Here is a 17,587-nt window from a genome sequence, read left to right as displayed (position 1 = left end):
GGGGTCTGAAGATCTCATCTCGGTACCTAATGGCAGTCAGGCTACCTCTGGCGAGCACATGGAGGGCTGTGCGGCCCCCCAAAGAAATGCCACCCCACACCATGACTAACCCACCGCCAAACCAGTCATGCTGGAGGATGTTGCAGGCAGCAGAACATTCTCCACGGTGTCTCCAGACTCTGTCACGTCTGTCACATGTGCTCAGTGAGAACCTGCTTTCATCTGTGAAGAGCACAGGGCGCCAGTGGCGAGCACAGGGCGCCAGTGTTCTCTGGCAAATGCCAAACGTCCTGCACGGTGTTGGACTGTAAGCACAACCCCCACCTGTGGACGTCAGGCCCTCATACCACCCTCATGGAGTCTGTTTCTGACCGTTTGAGCAGACACATGCACATTTTTGTGAAGAATCAACAACAAGTGGGACACAATCATGAAGTGGAACGACATTTATTGCCTATTTCAAACTTTTTTAACAAATCAAAAACTGAAATATTGGGCGTGCAAAATTATTCAGCCCCTTTACTTTCAGTGCAGCAAAAACTCTCCAGAAGTTCAGTGAGGATCTCTGAATGATCCAATGTTGACCTAAATGACTAATGATGATAAATACAATCCACCTGTGTGTAATCAAGTCTCCATATAAATGCACCTGCACTGTGATAGTCTCAGAGGTCCGTTAAAAGCGCAGAGAGCATCATGAAGAACAAGGAACACACCAGGCAGGTCCGAGATACTGTTGTGAAGAAGTTTAAAGCCGGATTTGGATACAGAAAGATTTCCCAAGCTTTAAACATCCCAAGGAGCACTGTGCAAGCGATAATATTGAAATGGAAGGAGTATCAGACCACTGCAAATCTACCAAGACCTGGCCGTCCCTCTAAACTTTCAGCTCATACAAGGAGAAGACTGATCAGAGATGCAGCCAAGAGGCCCATGATCACTCTGGATGAACTGCAGAGATCTACAGCTGAGGTGGGAGACTCTGTCCATAGGACAACAATCAGTCGTATATTGCACAAATTTGGCCTTTATGGAATGTGGCAGCAAGAAAGCCATTTCTTAAAGATCTCCATAAAAAGTGTTGTTTAAAGTTTGCCACAAGCCATCTGGGAGACACACCAAACATGTGGAAGAAGGTGCTCTGGTCAGATGAAACCAAAATTGAACTTTTTGGCAACAATGCAAAATGTTATGTTTGGAGTAAAAGCAACATAGCTCATCACCCTGAACACACCATCCCCACTGTCAAACATGGTGGTGGCAGCATCATGGTTTGGGCCTGCTTTTCTTCAGCAGGGACAGGGAAGATGGTTAAAATTTATGGGTAGATGGATGGAGCCAAATACAGGACCATTCTGGAAGAAACCCTTATGGAGTCTGCAAAAGACCTGAGACTGGGACGGAGATTTGTCTTCCAACAAGACAATGATCCAAAACATAAAGCAAATCTACAATGGAATGGTTCAAAAATAAACATATCCAGGTGTTAGAATGGCCAAGTCAAAGTCCAGACCTGAATCCAATCGAGAATCTGTGGAAAGAACTGAAAACTGCTGTTCACAAATGCTCTCCATCCAACCTCACTGAGCTCGAGCTGTTTTGCAAGGAGGAATGGGAAACAATTTCGGTCTCTCGATGTGCAAAACTGATAGAGACATACCCCAAGCGACTTACAGCTTTAATCGCAGCAAAAGGTGGCGCTACAAAGTATTAACTTAAGGGGGCTGAATAATTTTGCACGCCCAATTTTTCAGTTTTTGAATTGTTAAAAAAGTTTTGAAATATCCAATAAATGTCGTTCCACTTCATGATTGTGTCCCACTTGTTGTTGATTCTTCACAAAAAATACAGTTTTATATTTTTATGTTTGAAGCCTGAAATGTGGCAAAAGGTCGCAAAGTTCAAGGGGGCGAATACTTTCGCAAGGCACTGTATATCATACACTGCATTTTTTTATTTGACCTTTATTTAACTAGGCAAGTCAGTTAAGGACAAATTCTTATTTACAATGACTGCCTAGGAACAGGGGATTCTGTTACTGGCCCAACGCTCTAACCACTAGGCTACCTGCCGCATTTGAGGAACAATGGGGAAGTAATTCTGGTTTGAGAGTTGACGAACTTGTAAACTCTCTTTTGAGAAAATGGTCTTTGAATATTTTGGTACCTACTGGTGAGCTGTCCTTTGTCTACACCCATTCAGCATTGTTCACGCCCTATTAAGCTAGCCCCACCCATCTCTTTAAGGATTCACATGTGAGGTCATGTACTAAACAGTGAGTAGTGTAGTAAAGATTAAGACTAAAAGTGGTAGTCGTCTACAATAACAAAACATTCCAGGTAAACAGAAAATATTTAATAAATATTAGATGACGCTTACCCAGACATGCTTGTCTAAATTGATGGGTCATGTGAAAGAAAAGCTATAATCCCCAGCCACATCTTGCCAAGTGGACAGGTCTCTACAGAAGGTGTAAACGGTACAGCCAAAAGGTTACTTGTATAGTAGTAGTATCTCAAATAGATAGTGTCAATATAAAGTAAAAATACAGTATGTACACAAACAATATCAATAACGATCGTAGTAGATGAAGTAGTTGTATGCATACAGTCAGGGGTAAAGTGGCTAAGCAGCAGGATGAATAAATAATATAGCAGCAATGTATGTGTGTTAGGAGAGAGTCATGTGAATAGAGGTACTGCAGATAGTACTGATGACTGGTCCGTCCGAACCACACATGAAGAAGGGAATCTACATTCGGAGAGCCTGTTTCTGTCCTGCCCTTGACTTTGGTGCAGGGCATGTGATGCCCATAGCCTCTTCGTTGCTAAACTCCCTCATCTTCTCAAAAATATACATTTGTCTAGCTCTGTCCAGTCCAGGTGGTGCTTGTACAGGCAGACCATCTATGGGGAGGAAGGATCAGCGTTGCGCAGCAGCTGAAACCTGGTCCCCACTGAGAACGCTCCTTGGCGACAACAACACTAGGCTCCAGAGCATCGAAGCTGTAAAACAGGAAATAACAAAAATAATTTAAGACATTACAACCTTGCACAACATCAATTCATCTCCCAAGTTTAGATAAGAACAACAACCTCATACAATGCACTGAAAAGGATATTCACCTGAAGTGCTGGTACTGCTTGAACTGTGGCAGCGGCCTGAAGTACGGAGTCAGGTGTTGTTGCCAGCCATAGCTTTCCATCAGCACCATATCATCCTCCAGTCCAACCAGCTGTGGGATGTTGGCCCCTGTCACAGTGCTGTCCTTCACAACACCAATAAATCTCAGACAGTGTTCACTCCGGTCTTTCTGAAGTGCTGCTTGATGAGGGCGAAGCACCAGCCGGGGGCAAACTTGGTGTGGCCTCTCAGGAAGTGAAGGTCCAGACTGTGGTGGAGTATGTGTATGGTCCGCCAGGCACAATACCAGAGCACAAACATGTTCTTGTTTTGGCCACTGCAGTTATCACAATTCAGGTGAACGCGTGTTTCCACAACTCCGTGGTTGGTGAAGAAATGGTGCATGTAGTTGATGACTGCGCTGCTGCCTTTGCTGGATGACATGCCTACATCAATCAAGTAGTTGACTTGTTGTGGTATTCCTTCACAGCAGACACCAAACAAGCCACACTTGCGAGGAGTTAAAAAGTAGATGGGACCTGGCTGCATAGGGTCAGAAGGATAGTGCACCTGCAAACAACAAAAGAACATTAAGATAAGTTAATGAAAAGAAAATGTAATGTAAAACGTGATATCATTTTGTAATGCATCGTTATCAGGTAAGTTTCACTTAGTTATCAGGTAAGTTTCACAGAGCAGCAGCACTGCATACAGAAACATAATCTTGGAAACTGGAAGTTAAAATGATAACACACAGCCCGACTACACGTACCTCTGGAAAATACAGATCAATAAAAGTAGTGCCAGTCATGTTGGTCACTTAAATAATGAAAATGTGTTGTTTATGCTTTTACATACCAAGTGGTCCATTCCTTCTAGAGACGCCACACTGCTGCTTTTGTCACATGGGATGGCAGCAGCTTTCCACCAAAGTGTTTGTGTCCTGGGCGGCGTCCTTATAACACTATTGCATTATCATCTGTGTAGTTGTTAATGACGTTTCACCACTCGCTGCAAGTCCTCATGCTTCAGTGTAAGCTGTGCTTGCTTGGGCCAGCTCTCTTTTTGATGGGAGACATTTGACCATTTTCCTTGAATGACTGGTGGAAGAGAATCAGGTGTGTTCTACTGATGCTGAAAGACAAATTCCAGAAACAATTATGTTGTCATTATTATACAATAGACAGCCGTAATCACCGTCAGACACACCTGCCTAACTTGATGGGTCATGTAATCATCCGGCGTAGTGGAGTCTTTAGACATGTAGCTTAACAACGAATCTGAATCTTAATCCTAATCCATAGAGTACAAGCAATACAAACCGATTGTCATAGCTAGCTAAAGTTAACCAAATAGGTTCAAAGGTAGCTAGTTAGCTAGCAAATATTAGGCCATAACTAGCAATGTGAAATGGCATTCTGAGATAACATTACTACACACAGATCATAAACGTAATGTAAGCTAGCGAGCCAGCCATCTAATGTCAGCTAGCTAGCTAACAGTATGCTTTGATTTGCAATGAAAACAACTTTCTGACAAAAATAGAAACGTATGGTATCTGAAACTGTAGCTAGACTCTTACCCTTATACACGGATGAATGCTTCACGGCAGACTGCAACTCCTTTCTTTAAATTAGACGTCCTGTGTCGTTTCCGTTGCTTGGCCCGTTGTTGTGTCAAGTCACTCTGGTTCAAATTGACCGTGTACAATGCCATAAGAATCATCTTAAGCTTTAGCCCCCACCCAAACTCTGACCATTTCACTCACCCTAGCAGAGCTGGTTAGGCTGTTTTCATGTTATCCAGAGTATTGGTGACTAACTATGCTCCTAGCAACAATTTAATTTTGCTTTTCATAAATTCATCAGTTGTTCTGCGTTGTTGTTGTTGTTGCAGTGATGTTCTATTGAAATGCATAATTGCATAGTGGAGTCTTAATAAATCCTCTTGGAACTACCCATCCCGGAACTGGGAGCGTTGCCATCAACTGACACTAATTAACATAACGCAACGGACAAATATTACTAGAAAATATTCATATTCATGAAATCACAAGTGAAATATATTAAAACACAGCTTAGCCTTTTGTTAATCACCCTGTCATCTCATATTTTGAAAATATGCTTTACAGCCAAAGCAAGAAGCATTTGTGTAAGTTTATCGATAGCCTAGCATAGCATTATGCCTAGCTAGCAGCAGGCAACCTGCTCAAGAAAATCAGAAAAGCAATCAAATTAAATCGTTTACCTTTGATGAGCTTCGGATGTTTTCACTCACGAGACTCCCAGTTAGATAGCAAATGTTCCTTTTTTCAAAATTATTATATTTGTATCCGAAATTACTCCGTTAGTTCCTCACGTTTGGCTGAGAATTCAACCGGAAATTGCGGTCACGACAACGCCGAAAAATATTCCAAATTAGCTCCATAATATCGACAGAAACATGGCAAACATTGTTTATTATCAATCCTCTAGGTGTTTTTCAAATATCTATTTGATAATATATCAACCGGGACAGGTGGCTTCTTAGTAGGAAAGAGAGAAACAATGGCCGCATTTGTCTTTTATGCACAAAACACTCTGAGAGACTCCAGCAGACCACTGACGCAATGTTGACGTTCAGGCTCATTTTTCAAAATAAAAGACTGAAACTAGGGAAGTCATAGAAAAAGGAATCTGGGTGATATCTCATTCGCTGCTCAATTGGGACGCATAGGAATGCAGAGCTTTCTAAATAAAAGTCCCTTCCTGATTGGATTTTTCTCAGGCTTTCGCTGCAATATAAGTTCTGTTATACTCAGACAATATTTTTACAGTTTTGGAAACGTTAGTGTTTTCTATCCTAAGCTGTTAATTATATGCATATTCTAGCATCTTGTCCTGACAAAATAGCCCGTTTACTTTGGGAACGTTATTTTTCCAAAAATGAAAATAGTGCCCCCTAGATTCAACAGTTTTAATATGTGATAAATAAAAAAATTAAAGCTGCATTAGACAGGATTACCTACTGACCAGCTCAAATAGACAGAAGCGTGCTATTTGGCAGACCAATCCAAACTCATCTCTCGGCATGTCCAGCCCACACCTTATCTCAGCCAATCATGGCTAGCGGGAAGGTTTTTCTATTTTTCTGTGGCTTAACCAACTAGGCTAATTTAAATATTTTATTCATATTTACAGATGGCATACAAGTTTGTTATTAAGGCACGTGAAAGTTCACATGTTCGAGAAGGCATTCCTGCCTCCCCCCCAAAAAAAAAAAACATTTTGATTAAAAAAAATAAGTTTACGTAGAAACGCCTCTCCTGTGAAGTAGTGACCTGCGACATACGCCTAGTTTCCTGAAACGGGTCACATATAGGACCTTCCACCCCCACCTGGGATATGGATGGATGCCTGATGAAGACCTAAGGGTTGAACCGTTGTTGTAAATAAATATCACCTTTCTGTTTTCCATGGCTTTGTCAACAACTCCAGCACCTGCAGAAAGTACCTGGATGTGCTTTTGTAGAAATTCTTACACAGGGACACTCAAAGTCCATCTTAAATTAGTCATTGTTTATTGTCAGCGCACTGACCGACCAATACTGGTTTGTAACATGTGACAGACCAGTACCTCACAAGGCTTCTTCTCTCTAAGCTGAGACCTTGAAACTGAGATATCTTTCATTCTCAAAACAATGTCTGGGCGAACTGCCAAATTGCAGATACTGATAAGTGAGGATTTGTTCAGTCACTTGCATGCACACAGCAATTGGTTATCAGAACAGCACATGTGTTAAATGTCCATCACAGTGCGTATGTTCTTCAGCTTTTGTACATGAACACTCTACCATACAGCACTCATTTTTGAGACTCCCCTTTCACAAGTCCACCTTTCTTCTGATATTATGGCTGAAATAGCAAACTCTCAAATGGCGGGCCAAAGCAAGTCATTTGTGTTCTCAGAAGATGATTATTCCCGGATCAAAATGAAGGACTCGCTTTTTGATGAAACTGGCCCAACGACAGATTGCAATACAGACTCAGTTATCACATCTCTCAAGAATCTACATGTCCATGAGACAAAACAATATTATCATGATGTCACCTTAAGTGATTATCTAAGATAATCAAATGAAAGGCAGAAATGGATTATAGATACAGAAAACACCGGTTCTTGGTTCGAACAATCCCTCTTTTTGTGACCGACCGAAGTGACAGAACAATTGAGCACAACGAGAGATCAAGTGACACAGTTAAATGTTGATCGAGAAAGCAAGATCACCCTTAAGGACAAAAGAGAGAACATTCTGACCAATATGGAAAACATTTGTGATAAACTTGCGGAAGAGACAAAGACAAGTGGAAAAAGCTGAAAAAGTTTGAGCATGATACTGCGGAGCAAAAGGTGTAATTCTGGAGGGATGGCCGGAGACAGCCAATTGACAGTCCCCCACGGGCAAGCTGGAAGGGTAAACGCCAGCCCAGCCGTAATCCTAGAGGGCCACTAATGTGGCAATCAACCAACTCCCTCACATCTGACTCCAGTGACCAATCCAGAGCGCCTTCTTTTTTGGGGAATCGAATAGGCCGTCATCATGACCACCGCCAACCCTGCTTCCCCGCAAGAAATGCAGGAGAGGACTACGCAGGAAGATGGCAACACCCAAAGTCCCCACACATACACGTAGCAAGACACGGTAATTAGCTTATCCAACATGTTCATCTTCCCTGGGTAAGGGACTATCATTTGTCAAAACATCACAGGCCAATGACTTTGATACAGTTATATACTTTCAAAAGGTTTTTCACAGTTTGAGATTGACTGAGTTTTTTTGTAATGGGGTTGCTCCCTATACACCTGCCAATTTTAATCTAGTATATTAGTAACCAGGCAGGAAATAGTGCTGTTTTTCCCATTGATATTTTTGTATTTATTTTTTAAGAACAAAGTCTTATTTACAATGACGGCCTACCGGGGAACAGTGTGTTAAACTGCCTTTGTTCAGGGGCAGAACGACAGGGATTTGATCCAGCAAACTTTCAGTTACTGGCCCAACGCTCTAACCACTAGGCTACCTGCCGTCCCATTGATAACCTGAATGACAATGAACATTATTGATACTTACCCACAATTGAAACCCATTTTTAAATATACTACGCATATGGTCTTTAAAGGACCCCCAAAACGTGAAAGACAATGTGGTTAAATCTGATTACCCACCAGAGAAAAGGGAAACTTTATTGGACAAGGTTCCGGAGGGAAATTACAAATGTGTCCAATGTACTCAATGCAGCTTCATGTACAAACGCAACTCATTTACCCACCCCCGCACAGGACAATGATTTAAAATCAAGGGCCTAATTACCTGCATGTCCTCCAATGATATGTACATGTTCAAATGTTCTTGTCGTCTGTCTTACATAGGGAAAACCCATAGAAGCCTTAAGACACGAATCAGTGAGCACCGCAACAATGTGTAAGGGCTATTTTATCAAGAAGGAGAGTGATGGACTGCTGCATCAGATGACCTGGCCTCCACAATCCCCGACCTCAACCCAATTGAGATGAGTTGGGATGAGTCAAACCGCAGAGTAAAGGAAAAAACAGCCAACAAGTCTTGGCGGACAGAAGACACAGCTGAGGACACACATTCCCAGTGCAGTCAATGCTACCTGCTACATAGGCAGCATGAGCAGCACTTAACACATGCCTGGAGGCTTGTGTGCCTGGAGCGTATATTTCATCTCGGAGTTTATTTCCTATGAAGAAACACTTGTCTCTGAAGAGTACACTACACACACAATACAGCAACTTGTCATATGCCTCTGGTGTAGAAGTAAAAACAGATTGACTTGACAGTACCAGTCAAAAGTTTAGACACACCTACTCCTGCAAGGGTTTTTTTTTTATTCTGCCACGATACGCCATCCCATCTGGTTTACGCTTAGTGGGATTATCATTTGTTTTTCAACAGAAGAAGGACCCAACACATCTCCAGGCTGTTTAACCTCTTTAATCTATGGGGGCGCTATTTCATTATTGGATAAAAAAACGTGCCCGTTTTAAGCACAATATTTTGTCACAAAAAGATGCTCGACTATGCATATAATTGACAGCTTTGGAATGAAAACACTCTGACGTTTCCAAAACTGCAAAGATATTATCTGTGAGTGCCCCAGAACTGATGCTACAGGCGAAACCAAGATGAAACTTCAAACAGAAAATGAGCCAAATTTTTGAAGCTCTGTTTTCCAATGTCTCCTTATATGGCTGTGAATGCGACAGGAATGAGCCCACAATTTCTGCCGTTTCCCCAAGGTGCCTGCAGCATTGTGACGTATTTGTAGGCATATCATTGGAAGATTGACCATAAGAGACTACATTTGCCAGGTGTCCGCCCGGTGTCCTCCGTCGAAATTGGTGCGTCATCTTCAGCTGCAAGTATTTTTCCATGGGATTCAGAGGAGAAAGTAGACTTCCACTAACGATATATCAATGAGGAGATATGTGAAAAACACCTTGAGGATTGATTCTAAACAGCATTTGCCGTGTTTCAGTCGATATTATGGAGTTAATTTGGAAAAAAGTTCGCCGTTTTGATGACTGAATTTTCATTTTTTTTTGGTACCTAAAGGTGATGTACAAAACGGAGTGATTTCTCCTACACAAAGAATCTTTCAGGAAAAACTGAACATTTGCTATGTAACTGAGAGTCTCCTCATTGAAAACATCTGAAGTTCTTCAAAGGTAAATGATTTTATTTGAATGCTTTTCTTGTTTTTGTGAAAATGTTGCTGGCTGAATTCTAGGCGTATAGCTATGCTAGCTATCAATACTCTTACACAAATGCTTGTTTAGCTATGGTTGAAAAGCATATTTTGAAAATCTGAGATGACAGTGTTGTTAATAAAAGTCTAAGCTTGAGAGCAAATATATTTATTTCATTTCATTTGCGATTTTCATGAATAGTTAACGTTGCGTTATGCTAATGAGCTTGAGGCTATAAATAGGATCCCGGATCCGGGATTGCTCGACGCAAGAAGTTAAGGGATAATTGTCCAAGAAGGAGAGTGATGGACTGCTGCATCAGACGACCTGGCCTCCACAATCACCTGACCTCAACACAGTCGAGATGGTTTGGGATGAGTTGGACTGCAGAGTGAAGGAAAATCAGCCAACAAGTGCTCAGAATATGTAGAAACTCCTTCAAGACTGTTGGAAAAGTATTCTAAGTGAAGCTGGTTGAGAGAATTCCAAGAGTGTGCAAAGCTTTCATCAAGGCAAAGGGTGGCTACTTTGAATAATGCCAAATAAAACATATAATTTGATTTTTTTTTAACACTTTTTTGGTTACTACATGATATGATTCCATATGTGTTGTTTCATCGTTTTGATGTGTTCACTATTATTCTACAATTTAGAAGAAAGTAAAAATGAAAAAAAAACTTGAATGAGTAGGTGTCAACTTTTGACCGGTACTGTATATGCAAACAACCTTCCTGATGTAGTTAAGCTGTTAGTGTTGGAGACAACATTTTACGGATGTCCCGCAGGGACTGGTTCTTGGTCCACTTCTTTCCTTATACATGGCTCCCACTAAGCAAAATCATTTCTGAACATTGTGTCGACTTTCACACCTATGCAGATGACACACAGTTTAAAATGTATTTAGTACTTGTTAATGTTTAGGTTCTAAACCCATTAATTAACTGTTCATCTAGCATTGTCATTGTCAGAGTAGATGCTACAAATGTGAATGTCAGTTGATATAAATCAATATGGTATGTGAACTAAAGAGATTTGAGATTAAACATCAGCCAGTGCAGTTCTAGACTTTTAATACTTTTCCTCTGCCCAAAAAATGCAAGGGTGTTTGTGTGTGCACTATGTGCATTCATCAGGGTTTGTGAGAGAGAGAGAGACGGACACATTCAGTGTATGTTACTGAGTACAGTCATTTATGTTGGCACCTACAGGGGTGCTTGTGTAGGGACTTTCACTGATTATGCGAACACACACCCAAACAATCCCACACACACCTTTTGATTCAACACCTACCCTAAGTTGATTGCACTACTCAATAATTGTGCCACCATGGGATGGTCTCCGATAGAGGTGTCGGTCAGTCCCTCACCCCCTGGTCAGTAAGGGACAAGGTGCTCATAATGTCCATGAGGCCGGATAGTCCAGCAGGAGATGGGACGGTCCTTGTCCATGCTGCTGGAGGTGTCCAAGCTGATGTCCAGGCTAGGCATACTTGATAGGGACAGGGAGAGAGTGCTGAGAGTCCCACAGGGCCTGGATGGTTATCCAGGTCCAGAGCCCAAGGCCGGTCCACATCTGGTCCAGGCAGTGGATCCAGGGCTGCCACTGAATCTGGTACTGAGGCGTCAGCAGGCAGGAGTGGATGGCAGACATATGACTGGAGCTGAGTCGGCCGACAGATCCAGGACAGGGTCAGACATCGGACCCAGGGCTGGTGCTCGGTCTGGTCATGGGCCCAGGTTGATGCTGGACTTGGTCTCCGGGACGGCATTGAACATCGGGACAAGAGCTGGGGTCTGGTCTGATGCTGGCAGGTACAGGAGAGATAGTGAAGGATTGGACGCCGACTGGGACTCTGACTGTGGAGTCGGCTTGTGTGCTAGATCCAGGCTAAGCAGGTTTGCAAGACCAGAGGGTAGTGTAGTGACCAGCACTGGAGTTGAGTCTGGTCATGTCTGGTCCTGGAGAGACACTAGCAGGAGTGTCTGTTGAGGTGGATGGCTTGGGCACCGGTGGCTGCGAATCTGGTCCTGCAGGTTGATAAGGTTGGTTCACTGGCTGCTGCTGGTCAGGCTGCAGCTCTGGTATCGTCTTTGCTTCTTTGAACTCTGCTAGTCATAGGGCAGGGTGCAGCACTGACAACGGCTCAACTGGCTCAGGTGCTACTTGTGTTGGCACCGACTGGGGTGCGGAGTGGAGTTCAGCCAGCTGCTGGAAGACTTGGGCCTCGGTATTCATCGTGGGGCAGGCTCAAGCACTGACAGTCTGAAGCGCATTGGATAGGATTGGTTGAGGCTCTGGCAACTTCTTGGCTGGCTCAAGGACTGGCTATGGGAGCTGTTGAGGCTGGGTTGGTTCCGTCGCCGGCCTGGGTGTGACTGGATGCCCGTCGAGGCTTCAGTCTGGGTGGCAGGCCTGGCTCTAACTCTGGCAGCTGCTTGCCGGACTGGCACTTTGGGACCGCATGGTTTGCTGGAGTGCAGGGTGCTACGTAGCTGTCTGGACGTACTGGAGTCCTGGTGAATGTGTGTGCCTGACGTGCCAAGAAGCTGGTGAGAGCACTGGCTGGAGAACCTCCTGGGGCTCTTGTGACCACTGGACATGCTGGAGTCCGGGTGGCAGCTGAACTGGCTGGCGGGCCGGTTGCCACTTGACACGTGAGTGGTGACTGGACCACCAGCTAAGCCCCCCAAGCCATTCGAGGCTGCTGCAATACCTGGTACACAGGACACAGTTGGTCGATCCTGTGGTACTCGAGGACAAGAGGTGCAGTCCCTGATGGCGACAATGTTGCAGTAGGGGGACAGTATCCGCATGGGAGGCCTCTCCGTGGCCTCGATCTGCTGGACTCTTCAGTCCTTCTATTCACGCTGGCATGTGCGCCTGGTCTGGGGCATGGCATATGGCATATGGCATGAACTGCATCCTGTCAGTAGTGGTCTAATCCAGCACAATTGCATCTATCCAGACAATGAAAAAGAGTGCCACCATGCATATGCCGGTTTAGATATACAGTAGGTGCAACTGTCCCGGTGTCCCAGTAAAAGGACGGAAAATGAACAGTAGGAGACAGGGATACAATTCACACTTTATTACCACACTCAAGACAGGCATACACCCACAGCAAACAGGAAGTGAACTAAGTAGAAGTGTTGTAGTGATAGTGTTCAGGAGAGGGACTGTAAGGATTTTCTTCAACTACCACCCACTGCCTCAGTGCAGCACTTTAGTGTGCCTTTATTTGTTTGGGAGGGATGACTTCCCAGGCTTGAACTTCCTCACCCAGAGCTTTGCGATCACATGGCTGCAGTATCCCAGTCTGAATATGGAATGAGCTGTGGCTCTATTCAGACGTAGGAGCTTTTGGATGCGGTGTGTGAATGTGTGTGTGTTTGTGCCTGTGTATGCGTGCACACGTGTTTGTGGTTGCAGGTTTGTGCACGTGTGTGCTTTTGTGAAAGAGAACGAATGTTGAAAAAAAGAGTGCGAGGAGACCGTGTGTGCAAGCAAGCAGCTTGTACACACTTCTCTGTATTTCCGACTGTTTTGAATGAGATATTATCCTACCATATCTGCCTTGAAAGGCTGTCTGAAAGGCTGTCGTGGAAGGTCATATCCTATACGTCCTACATGTGCTGGCATCCCTCCAGCCCTATCTGAATAGACAATTAGATCACATTATTTTCAGAGGTACCAAGGTCGCCTTCATGTTAGAGTCGATGATAGGCTAAGGCAACCATAAGCATTGAGACAGCCGAGATACAAGTCCTCAGGAAGAAATGCTGATGAAGGCATGTGCCTCAAGGCTAAGAGAATAGCGTTTGTTTTCTATCAAGCACTTTCGATGTGGAGGTTGACCGTGCACATGGTGTTAAACGTGACCTATGAGATGCGAACCTCCAATCCTGTGATTGTCCCATACAGTATTTATTTATTTTTGTCAGGTGCACATTGTGGAGGTTTTTGACTGCTCGTGGCATCTGTTTTTCCATTGTTCTGACAACCAAATGAGATTCAAGTCCATTTCTCTCCCTTCTCTCCCACTGTATCTCTTCACCCTCTCCCATATCCCCCTCTACCTCTCCTTCTCTCTCCAGGAGCTCAGTGGCGGTCGGCCATGGCTGCTACTGCTTGGCCCTGCTGCGCTCCGTGCCGGCGGCAGCCTACGTGGTGCTGGTCACGGCTCTGCGCTACCACCTCTTCATCTGGAGCGTCTTCTCGCCCAAGCTGCTGTATGAGTCCATGCACACACTGCTCACCGCCGCAATTTGCCTCTTCTTCACCACCATGGAGCAGAGCCGCAGCTCCAGCAGGCCCTAGGGTCCCCACGTCTCCGAGGACTCTCAGCTTCCAGGAAGAGGGGTTAAGGATAAGGGCCAAAGGGCAAATACTATGATAATGGGTGGTCCTGATACTGTCGTCGTTGACTTCTGGATGCCCTACTACACCCCGGAGGTATGAATGTAGGTGTGAATGTTCTGTCCCACTGCTCTGGAGTTCTAGGACAGCGGCATTCACCTTTTGGAAAGCAATATATTTTCTCTATAGTATCAAACAAAACTTATTTAGTAAGATTATTATTTTGATGTGTTGGTTGGTTCTATTGAAGTCTGTTGTGGTGTTTATTGAGCAGAGTTGAACATGAAAGGTAAACGAATGAATTATTTAATTTGAATGTGTCGAAAGCGCAATCGTGAAGGTATACTGTAAGTCCCTTGAAATTGGATTTGTAGGTTTTCATTTTTTTCTGTTATTATTTGTTTTGTTTCCGTAGACGGGTAAGTGCTTCTATTGACCACCGTTTCTCTGTAGTGCTTTATGCCAGTTGCATTATACTGTATTTCCTCCATGCACTTTAATCAATACAGTGACCACATTATCAGCACAGGGACTTTGCCGATATGCTTTCCAACCGGTCTGTATTTTCCATCTCTTCAATGAACTAACTGAGTTGAATGGATTCCCTTTGTAGTTGATATAGATCTGCTCCAAGTTAATAACAAGCCATACTTTCCTCCCACTTTACTTTCAGGTATATATGTATATATCTTCTTCTTCTTTTTTACTCTCGGGAATATATTGAAATTCAGTAAAAGCTCTGTTAATACAGTGGATTTTTACTAATATTCAGATGAGAATTGATTCTGGGTGAATGCCGTTAATCAAAGAGAATTTAGATTTAGCCGCTGTGTGGGGATAAATGTTCATTGTTGTTGGGTAAGGTGATATACATTTTCCATCTAAAAGTGGTTATCTTTTGATAAATAAATTGTGTCCGAGGCAATATTGCACTTATATTTCTGTATTGCTCATTTGATTTCTAATGTTAAAAAAGGGTTATGTAACTCCAATCGACAATTTGATTTCGAATGTTAAAAAAGGGTTATGTAACGACAATCGACAATTTGATTTCTGATGTTAAAAAAGGGTTATGTAACGCCAACCGACAATTTGATTTCTTACCGACTTCTGCCAGACTTGTGAAACCTAATCAGAGGCAATTCAGAGGCCTTGCCCTGACACACTAATTCCATTTTAAATTGAAATACAATTAAAGTGTTGTTGTTTTTTATACATTTATGAAGATATCGCCTAGGAAAACCTTGTGAATACTGAATGTATAAAATGGTTAGTTGCAGTCACACAATCTGTTTGGATAACTTGCGAAGAACTTGAACGGAGATCCATATTCTGATAAAGGGCTGGTCCATGTACAATAATAACATTACTGTAGTCTGGTAAATAAGCATATGAGATTGCAGCAAATTATACAACTTTATACATATAACCTTAGATATGTGATTGTCGTGTATTACTTATCAATTCCCAACTATTCATGTGTTAAGTAAGATAATGTTGATTTGTGCAAATATTTTGTTACAGTACCAGTCACAAGTTTGGACACACTTACTCGTTCAGGGGTTTTTCTTAATTTTTACTGTTTTCTACGAAACTATGAAATAACACATATGGAATCATGTAATAACTAAAACAGTGTTAAACAAATCAAAATATATTTTGTATTCTTCAAAGTATCCACCCTTTGCATTGTTGACAGCTTTGCACACTCTTGGTATTATCTCAACCAGCTTCACCTGGAATACTTTTCCAACAGTCTTGGAGCAGTTCCCACGGATGCTGAGCACTTGTTGGCTGCTTTTCCTTCACTCTGCGGTCTAACTCATCCCAAACCACCTCAACTGAGTTGAGGTCAGGTGATTGTGGAGGCCAGGTCATCTGATGCAGCACTCCATCACTCTCCTTATTTGTCAAATAACCCTTAAACAGCCTGAAGGTGTGTTGGGTCATTGTGCTGTTGAAAAACAAATTATAGTCCCACTAAACTCAAACCAGATGGGTTGTCGTATCGCTGCAGAATGCTGTGGTAGCAATGCTGGTTAAGTGTGCCTTGAATTCTAAATAAATCACTGACAGTGTCACCAGCAAAGCCTCCCACACCATCACAACTTCTCCTCCATGCTTCACGGTGGGAACCACACATGCAGAGATCATCCGTTCACCTACTCTTCGTCTCACAAAGACACGGCAGTTGGAGACAAAAATCTAATATTTGGACTCAACAGACCAAAGGACAGATTTCAACTAGTCTAATGTCCATTGCTCGTGTTTCTTGGCCCAAGCAAATCTCTTTTTCTTATTGGTGTCCTTTAGTAGTGGATTCTTTGCAGCATTTCGACCATGAAGGCCTGATTCACGCAGTCTCCTCTGAACAGTTGAAGTTGAAATATGTCTGTTACTTTAACTCTGTGAAGCATTTATTTGGGCTGCATTTTCTGAGGCTGGTAACTCTAATGAACTTATCTTCTGCAGCAGAGGTAACTCTGGGTCTTCCTTTCCTGTGGCGGTCCTCATGAGAGCCAGTTTCATCATGGTGCTTGATAGTTTTTGCGACTGCCCTTGAAGAAACTTTCAAAGTTCTTGACATTTTCGAGATGAACTGACCATCATGCGTAAAACTAATGATTGACTGTCGTTTCTCTTTGCTTATTTGAGCTGTCTTTTACCAAATAGGGCTATCTTCTGTATAACACCCCACCCAACCTTTAACAATGCACACCTGTTAATTGAAAATGCATTCCAGGTAACTACCTCATTAAGCTGGTTGAGAGAATGCCAAGAGTGTGCAAAGCTGTCATCAAGGCAAAAGGTGGCTATTTTGAAGAATGTCAAATTTAAAATATATTTGGATTTGTTTGACACTTTTTTTGGTTACTACATGATTCCATATGTGTTATTTCATAGTGTTGATGTCTTCACTGTTATTCTACAATGTAGAAAATACTCAAAATAAAGAAAACCCCTTGAAATTTGAGTAGGTGTGTCGAAACCTTTGACTGGTACTATGTGTGTGTATATATACATATATATATATATATATATATATCTCTGGATAACTATATATAAATATATATATATATCTGGATAACTATATATAAATATATATATATAGTTATTTGCTATTTCACTACTTATATAGGGAAATAAGGTCTGACAGTATCCAGATTTCCATTAAACTGATCTCATGTGAATTAAATCATACTGTATAAAAGGTTAATGTAGACATTGAAACAGGAAAGTACCTACTGTCACCAGCAAACAGCCAAATATTTTAGAAAATGGTAAGATTCAAAAGTGTTTGACAAATTATCCACTTTAATGCAATATAAATGTTTTTTAGATAATTTTGATAAAC

The 17,587-nt window shown here is 42.6% G+C and overlaps 1 protein-coding gene across 1 annotated transcript in view; it reads left to right on the top strand.

The window, feature by feature from the left end:
* Window positions 1-15,170, top strand: part of LOC135546018 (GPI ethanolamine phosphate transferase 2-like) — a 130,333-nt gene extending 115,163 nt beyond the window's left edge. Inside the window, exon 14 of the mRNA XM_064974075.1 lies at window positions 13,971-15,170. Coding sequence (XP_064830147.1) covers window positions 13,971-14,193 — 223 coding nt within the window. The 3' untranslated portion in view covers window positions 14,194-15,170. The remainder of the gene's footprint in view (window positions 1-13,970) is intronic.
* The last annotated feature ends 2,417 nt before the right edge of the window (window positions 15,171-17,587 follow it).

Source organism: Oncorhynchus masou, chromosome 9 (assembly GCF_036934945.1).
Source record: "Oncorhynchus masou masou isolate Uvic2021 chromosome 9, UVic_Omas_1.1, whole genome shotgun sequence".
Taxonomy (NCBI): Eukaryota; Metazoa; Chordata; class Actinopteri; order Salmoniformes; family Salmonidae; genus Oncorhynchus; species Oncorhynchus masou.
This window is presented reverse-complemented; position numbering and strand designations above follow the sequence as displayed.